The sequence below is a fragment of the Quercus robur genome, chromosome 7 (assembly GCF_932294415.1).
Source record: "Quercus robur chromosome 7, dhQueRobu3.1, whole genome shotgun sequence".
NCBI classification, from domain to species: domain Eukaryota; kingdom Viridiplantae; phylum Streptophyta; class Magnoliopsida; order Fagales; family Fagaceae; genus Quercus; species Quercus robur.
In genome coordinates, this window is record NC_065540.1 from 8911278 (window position 1) to 8920081 (window position 8804).

The 8804-nt window shown below is 36.1% G+C and overlaps 1 protein-coding gene across 1 annotated transcript; it reads right to left on the reverse strand.

Annotated features, from left to right (window-relative positions):
• Positions 1 to 207: 207 nt before the first annotated feature.
• Positions 208 to 8482, reverse strand: LOC126692074 (ABC transporter G family member 34-like). The gene is made up of 20 exons (XM_050387496.1): positions 7861 to 8482; positions 7662 to 7782; positions 7288 to 7376; positions 6947 to 7031; positions 6543 to 6833; positions 6357 to 6447; positions 5291 to 6191; positions 4988 to 5148; positions 4789 to 4892; positions 4473 to 4638; positions 4292 to 4378; positions 3548 to 3684; positions 3072 to 3404; positions 2618 to 2908; positions 2445 to 2528; positions 2133 to 2266; positions 1815 to 2042; positions 1481 to 1652; positions 1036 to 1290; positions 208 to 930 (listed from the first exon to the last, which is right to left on the reverse strand). Exons 1-20 carry the CDS (start codon positions 8055 to 8057, stop codon positions 661 to 663), a joined length of 4197 nt encoding a protein of 1398 aa, XP_050243453.1. The 5' UTR covers positions 8058 to 8482; the 3' UTR covers positions 208 to 660.
• Positions 8483 to 8804: the final 322 nt, after the last annotated feature.

Sequence of the window (8804 nt, forward strand, 5' to 3'; positions counted from 1 at the left end):
CCATGGAACGGAAAAATCATCAAGAAAATAAAACGAAAGGGAACCAACTGAATTTATCAAAGCCATACAAGAATATGTGACAGTAAATTAAGAATATAATGTTCTATTTGCACCAAATCATTTTAGTGGTTCTATTTATACTGCAGGACAAATGAATGAACAATAGCAACTTCTATTGACAGCCAGAGAAAAGAATACAAATACACGAGATGGAAAAAAAAATATATACATTACAAAAAAGAAAAAGAAAAAAGGAGGTAGCCATTTTGCTTCCCACTGTTTTACACAACTGCTTTCCTACTGTATGAGGAAGGAAAAGAAATAAGACATAATACAGGGAGTTCAGAAGGAAGAAACGAAACGACTAGGATGGACCATTCCATCATAAGCCTTCCACTCAAAAGTGAAGTAAACCATTAACTCCCCTCATTGGTTGAGAAAGAATTATGTTTTTATCCTTGTTTCTATAAATACAAATAATACATAATGAGCATAAGAGTAAGAAATATATAATTTATTTCATTTCCTATCCTCCCTTATAAACTCCAAAGAATACTAGAAAAAGAACAATGTATTCCTTTCCTTCAAAATTTACCTATTTCATTCCTTTACAAACTCCCAAACATACTGTTAGACTAGTGTGTGTATAACTCAAGCAAGTTATCTCCTTTGGAAGTTGAGGAACTTGATGCCATAGGCAAACGCAAAGAAGAAGAGGAGAACAAAGCCAAGATGGGCCACTGCAACAACTGGAAGGAAGTCATATTTGAAACCCAAGCTTACTTTGAGGTACTCTTTCAATGGCATGTTACCTGCTTCAGGTATCTCAAGTGAAGCATTTTTGTCACCAACTTGAGAGGTTATAAGACCATATAGTGTCCAAGCCACAGGAGAAGCCCAGTAGTACCACCTCCACCATATTGGGATTTGCTGTAATGTGTAGGCAATAGTGAGTTTTGTATGCAAAGAGAGAGTAGATTATAATGACATAACCGAGTGCTTGAATTTAACATATATTGAGTTAGAATAACTTACCGGCCAGGGAAGGAGGAAACCGGAGAACAAATTCCAAAAACTGAGGAAGAATGACATACAAATGGCAGCAATTTGGTGGCCTGGCGTCAGTGCAACAACCATCATCCCGTACAATGTGAAGTAGACAAAGCATGTAAATATGTAGTAATAGAACCACAGGAACTTCGTTGCCTTCCACTCAAACCCAATCATAGAGTAAAGGAGAAGTGTGTAAGCAAGAGTTTGAATTGCAATATAAATTGTCTCAATAGCCACCTGCATAATTAGGATAGTGCCTTAGCCCAGTATAAAATAGCATACTTCTGTAATAGAATTACATATTTCAAATTAAATTTTCTTGATTCTCAACAAAAAAGAAATTAAGTTTTCTTGATGGCAAGATACATTCAGTTGTTAATTTGGAATTACAGTCCTACTAGAAAGAGACAAATTGCATTTGAGTTACCTGAGAAAATGCATAAGGCAATGCAGAATACATCCCAGCTGCTCTTTCACGGTAGAAAACTGTCCTCTCAATGGCAACAACAGACTGCACCGTAGAAGCATTTGTGGCTCCAAGGAAAAACACAGCAGCATACATGGCTCCCAAAAGATTCATCAAGTCTTGTTGTTTGGCCCTGTTAAAAAAACAATTAGAGTTGACATCTGATAAAAGTACCAATGAAAATTAAGATTGAGCATTAGTGCTTTAATCAAATAGATCCCAGTCTACATTTCATGCAACCCTTTAAACAATAGAAAACTAAAATAATCAATTCAAGAAAAAGTTCAAGACTTACGTCTTTTGTCCCTTCTTCCAGAAGATTAGACCAAATAATACACCAATGACTATTGTCATGAAGAACCGGATGGCATTGTACTGAGGGTTTCTCCAATAAGACCAATGTTGTTTCCAAAAACAAGCTTTGCACTGAACACTGAATGGTTGAGAGTATTTGGTTGGGAAGTAGAGGTCGTTGGAGCCTGGCACTGGAGTACTTAGCTCTTTGATAAGTTCCTGATTACTCCTGAAAGAGTGTTGAAAGAAATTAGAATCACAGTACCTGAAATACCGAGAACGAAGGAAAAAACTTATTATCAAAATAATTATAACTTACAGACAAAGTGAGGAATTGGCATAAATGTCAGCAAAATCCACATTAAGATGAGTCTCAACTGTAGGAGCAGTGACTTCAAGCATCCATGTGGCAGGATTATAACCATCCCTAATCTTAGTAACTCCTCGGACAGCCTGGCATAGATAGATATTAATCAATAGCTAGCAAAATACCTGCTGGTCAATCCCAAGAGATAGCACAATCGGTTGAAGTGTAAATGAAGAGCATATGTATAGACATTAGAGATATGGAAAAACTCTTATCATTTGATGAAGCAAACATAAAAAAAAAAGCATGAAAAAAGATACTCACTTCAAAATATTCTATCAACTTCTGAGAATAACGACCGAGAGGTCCAGCATAAATGACTTGTCCTCCACTTTTCATCAGCAGTAGCTACAAGAGCCACAAACATATTGCAACATAGATACATAAGAAACATGTAAGTGAAAAACTTTAACAAAATTAAGAAAAGTGAGCTGCACCTCATCAAAAGCTTCAAAAATGTCTATGCTAGGCTGGTGGATTGTGCATACAACAGTTCTCCCAGTATCCACTGTATTTCTCACAGTACGCATAACAATAGCCGCAGCTCTGGCATCAAGACCAGATGTTGGTTCGTCCATGAAGATGATAGAGGGGTTAGCAACAAGCTCCACAGCTATTGTCAGCCTCTTCCTTTGTTCTGTTGAAAGACCATCAACTCCTGGAAGGCCAACTAGAGCGTCTCTTATTGGTTTAAGCTCAACCAACTCCATAACTTCATCTACAAACATCTATACCAAAAAAAAAAATATATATATATATATATATATACAAATTAAAACACACACTTAGAACTTGGATCCTTAAGCAATAGGAATCCAGACAGGGTGTTTAGAAACAAATGAATATGTACAGAGGTCTAGAAAGATGATTCTAGAAGACCATGCAACATACCTTTCGTGTTTGTGTCTTTACATCTGAAGAGAGACGGAGCCAAGCTGAATATAGGAGAGATTCATAGACAGTAACATTTGGTGAATGAATGTCATTCTGTTCGCAGTAACCACTAACCCGAGCAAAGGTTGCTTGGTTCTTAGGGTAACCAGAGATGTTGATGGTTCCTTCAATGTATCCACTGGTCTTTCTTCCGGCTAACACATCCATAAGGGTTGTCTTCCCAGCACCACTGACACCCACTAGTGCCGTCAATATTCCTGGTCTGAAAGCACCACAAACATCTCGTAGCAGTTGAAGACGATCTTCTTCAACTCCTTGAGTCTTCATTGCCTGGTATGAAAGACCAAAATTTACATAAGCATTTGGTAGGTATACTAAAAGTTTGAAAAGAACTTAAAGTGACATTTGACATTCAACAATGTGAATGAAAGCCTAAATTAATTTACCAGAACATTTAAAAATAGGTTACTTACAGCAGGCATATCCACGTGGTAATTCACATGGTTAAAGGCAAGTGAAAGGGGTTGGAAGGGCAAAACCATTCCCCTTTTTGGAGCACTATGTGAAGCACCAACAATATCTGAAGAAGTTCTCACAGCCATATCAATACCTGTAATTGTTTCACAAATGTTCAGGCATCTAGAAGAAGACAGCTTCATTTAACCACTGAAACAAGCATGCATGCTTGTTTCTTTTGTTGATTCTTCTTCTAAAAATTTAAAGTCATGTGACATATTTTAGCCCATTTTTTGCGTTATCTTCCATCTCTAGGAGAAGGCAAAAATTCATTGATGCAGTTAGGAATATTTCTTCAAGTTAAAAGATTTTTCTGTTTTAATAAGTAAAAAACCATCATTAGTTATAAGTAATAAGTAGAAAACCATCTGTGAAAAATGCATCAGGTTTTCTGTTGTTCTAATTTCTAATGTTGTGTAACTGCATTAAACCCACCACCTCTCTTGCTTAAAGGTGTTACAACTAAACTCACGGTCGCATAGTGAACTGTATTTTGTGCGGAGATGTGATAAACCATCAAGCTAATGCAAGCTTCTTCAAGATAATATTGTGGTTGTTACAAAACAACATGTTAAATTTTGATCTCTCTAATTGAAATAGAATTACTGTTGCCACTATATGAGTTAATTTTGACTAAATATCAGTAAAAACATTGAAATTAGGAAATCATGAAAATTGAAGGAGAAAGGTCAAAGATAAACCTTCTGTTCCATGTTGTCTGGAGGATGAATATTTATTCTTCTTGTCATTTTCATCATCCGCAATGACGGCTTTTGAATCACCCAGAGCTGAAATTCATTTTTCACACAAGCATTTTTTAACTCTGAAATTTCATGTCCCTATAGAAGAAACTCTGAGTAGGAATGAGATAAGATCACTTACGATTCAGGTAAGTCAATGCTGCAATAAATAACACATTGAAGAGAAGAGAAAATCCAAAAAGTGCTCCAATACAAATCCAGAACCAATATTCTTCGGTATAGAAACCTCTGGACTTGAGAAGGACCGTTCCAACTGTTGGTGCATTATATCTAGGGTCAATATTGGGCTGCAATAGATAAATTTTGATAAATTTCCATGATGGCTTATGGTGTTGAAAATGCATAATTTGAGCTTCAATTTGCATATGCAAGTATGGAAAGTGGATGCAAATCTGAAATTTACATATGAAAACAATTAAACTATGAAGATATCTTACCGCACTCCATCTTTTATCAAGAAATTCATTAATCACTATGGCATTTTGTCCGTACATCATAGGAGAAATATAGTAGCCCCATATCATCCATGGCTCAATGTCATCTGCAGGCCAAAAAGTTAAAGAGGAGTCATTTTTTTTAATCAAATAAATCAACATTGAAATACACTGACAGCTGGATTGGAAAGAGATGAATTACTTTTGGCGACGATGAATCCTCCAAGCACAAAAACCAAAAGCAATGTGAAGGTACCCAGCGTATTTGCAACAACTTGTGTTCTTCCAACTGCAGCAATGAACCGAAAGAGGGACAATGCCATTTGATGTATGCCAAAGAATGCCAAGAACTGTCGGAAAAACCTGAAGTAATAAGGGAAGAAATGTGTCAATGAAAGAATCATAGACTAATAAACCCATAAGTTTGAAACATACAATTCCAACGACTGGTAAGTACTAAGCAGCATATCAATTGCCGGGGACAAAATTTTAAAATCTTATTTACCTGCTAGCAGATGGAGCAAATCCAATTGTGTAGTAGGTAAGAATGATCCATATTCCTGATTCCATGAATGATAGAGGGATCCTGAGGACCCAAATGGGTAAGCCAAAAGCCCATGCAGGATAGAACAGGAAATCCCTTTGTTTATAAAAGACAGGAAGCCTGATAACAGTCATTGCCAATTCAGCCATCCCATTGAACATCACATTAATCAGACTGAAAAATAGTGCTCCAAAAAATTTTCCTCCATCTGCAACAGTTCCCACTGGCATTTCTGTCCAAAGGAAAACTGTCAAGGCAATCAAGGACATGATTGTTATCTGAGTAGTCTTGAATATATAAACAAAAGAATTACGCTTCATTAGCAGCCATTCCCTTGAAAAGCAAGCCCTGAATAGTTCCCAATTTGAAATACCATACTTCTCTGTCACCAGTGCAGCTGGGTGCACTCTAGATTTATCATAAGGAATACTAAGATCAGCTGCAAGCTGTTGGCCTATGTGAAAAGAACCGAAGGCCTGGGCAAATTCAGAAACTGAAATGTATCTGTAAGGGTGGTTCTTCTTGAACCAATATTGTTCTTGATCCTTCTTGGATGTTACTTCTTGTAAAAAGTCAGCAACTCCTTTCCTATCGGGGCATTTGAAACCCACGTGCTCAAAGAACTCGAGGATATTTTCTCTTGGACCTTGGTAGACTACCTGTCCTTCTGAAAGTAAGATAATGTCATCAAAAAGACCAAATGTCTCTGGTGCTGGCTGTAGAAGAGAAATGACCATAGTCACATCCATAATATGAACCATTTGCCTCATGTACTTGCAAATCTGAAAAGTGGTAGAACTGTCCAACCCTGTCGATATTTCATCCATTAAAAGAGCCTTTGCCGGTCCAACCAACATCTCCCCTGCACCAAATTATAATAACAATCAAAATTGGTAATGAATCATTACAAATGCTTACATACTAGAAACAAGAACGTGAACCGGATACATTATTCTTTTGTGTAAGATTAATGACTCCTAATTTCATGAATCATGATAAACAACTTAAGCTTGTCCAAAATACGTACCAGTAGTCACACGCTTCTTTTGTCCACCAGAGATACCCCTTCTCATTTCATCTCCAACCATAATATCAGCACAAATATCCAGTTCAAGTATCTGTTAAATATTCTTAAAGGTCAGCTATTTTAAATTGCTTGTTAAGTATTAAAAAAAAAAAAAAAACTTAGCAACATGAAATAGAGACAGCAAACCTTGAGAATATAATCAGTAACCAAACTAGTCTTTTGGCCTGCCATTGCAGTGTTCTTCATGAATGCATCAATCTCAGGATCGGGCTTAATTCCTGCTTCTTTCTCTCTTCTTGAGAGTTCCACCAACATCTGATACCTTGTGCCAACCCCTAGACAGCGTCCCGAGAAATCCAGTGTCTCTCTCACAGTCATTTCTCCATGGTGAAGATCAAGTTGACCAATATAAGCACAAGTTCTTTGAGGAACAAATTCATGGAATTCATGACCACAGTAGGTGACTTTCCCAGATACCTGTACAGAACTCTCATTCATTAGTAGGCCATAAAATTTATTCTTAGACACAAAGGATTATTCAAATTGACTCAATTCAGACACATATAAAAGCAATAGAATGGGAAACAAACCTTCAGATCCTTGTCGAGTTTCCCAGCAAGTGCCTGCAACAAGGTTGTTTTCCCTGCACCTGGAGGACCCAGAAGTAGGGTCATCCTGGAATTGCCTTATCAGTTAAAGTTCATCCCAGAAAATCAAAATAAGAACAATAGCAACAAACACAAAGCTTGCTATCAACCCAGAAAAGGCTATTTCACCATATACAAGGCATGAAAAATCAGTTTACGAATCTTGCACATACACCCAGTAAGAATTACCTTGGAAAATTCACTTTCATATTTGGGCAAAAGGGTTTTAAAATTTTTTAAAAAAAGGAAAAAACAGTAAATCATGTAGCACTTCATAAAAATACCTTGATGGTTTAACAATTCCACTAACATCTTTGAGTATCTGGATTTTTCTCTTCTTCGTTGGAGCAAGGTGAACCAATCCGAGAATACTCTGTTGTCCGTTACAAATTGAAATGGCAAAAAAAAAAAAAAATGTTATCAAAAGCTTAGTGACAAAATTTTAAACCAGGTAAAAGAAACTGTCAAAGATTTTAAACTGAATCATCAGAACAATAACTTAAAAACACTTCTTTTTTTTTTTTTTTGACTTTTTCATTCTTCTAGTCATAATTTCAAAATAGCCCAATAATTTTTATCTGTGTTTCTCACAAAACTCTACACCAGAATCCAATTTCACTTCCAAAAAACAAAAACAAAAAAATAAAAATAAAAATACCTCAATTGTGTTCAAAGTAACATTAAGCAGAGTAGGAAGTGCTCTACTCCCAACATACACATCTCCCTCCACCGACAAACGTTCATACCGAACTTCAATCTTAGGAATCTCAATCCCAACTCTGCCATTAAAACAAAAATCAAAAATCTTAATTCACACAAAAACCAAAACCAAATCCAAAACAAACAAAAAAAACTACCTGTCAGTTCTGTCTCTGAGTCTTCTAAGGAACTTTTCATTGTCTTCCTCAGTAACCTTAAGAATACTCTCCATCAACAGCTTCTTATCTTGCATCCCAAGATTTGTAACGTCCACTTCATCATGCACAACCTTGCCATTATCAAGAACTTGCGTAAGCATCCCTTTCCTCAGCCTATCATAGGTAGCCGATGCCATTGCTACTTACCGATCTAAAACAACAACAACAATACACTCCTCACTGGTGTTTCTGTTTTTGGATGTGGTTTTGTCCCATAGTTACAATACCAATCATATGTATGCGCGCACACACACACATATATATATATATATATATATATATCTGCGTTTTTTTAGCAAAGCAGAAACAGAATCAGAAGCTACTTTCACACGCAAGCATATACTCCCTCATATAATGGATATTGATATGAGTATGTGTGGGTGACAAGTGTTGTACAAACACTCACTCTCTTCGTATCTATGTATGTATATATGTATGTATATTCAGTTAGGATCTGATTTCTGAATCTGGTTTTTTCAGGTTAAAGTCATGGTCGTTGGAAAAAGAAAAAGGTATGCTTCTGCAGAAATAGAGAGAGAATCCTGGTATGGTAGTGAGTTTAAAAAAAAGGAGTGGAGGGTGGGACTGAATATTATTACTGTAATAAATAATAATAATAATGAATAAAAAACAAAAAGGACGTATCAAAAAAAAAAAAAAAAAACAAAAAGGAGAGAGAAAATGAACTGAAATCCCGGTATTTGACTCAAAAACAGGAATTTGGGTCATATATGGTCCGAGCTTGTTTTTGCTGTAACTAAAAATTGAAAACTGAAAATATTATAGTAAAATAATTTTTAAATGTGTGAATGGTATCGTGAAATCTATTTTTAATATTTTTAAATGCATGAACAGTGCTGCTAGAGTGCAAGAATAGTACAACT

Bases quoted from the DNA above. Each gene is read 5' to 3' on its own strand.
- LOC126692074 (XM_050387496.1), bottom strand. From the start codon at position 8,057: ATGGCATCGGCTACCTATGATAGGCTGAGGAAAGGGATGCTTACGCAA. The intron at 7,783-7,860 runs GTAGTTTTTTTT...TTTTAATGGCAG, and splicing joins CTCAGAGACAGAACTGACAG to AGTTGGGATTGAGATTCCTA. The intron at 4,893-4,987 runs GTAATTCATCTC...TTTGGCCTGCAG, and splicing joins AGGATTCATCGTCGCCAAAA to ATGACATTGAGCCATGGATG.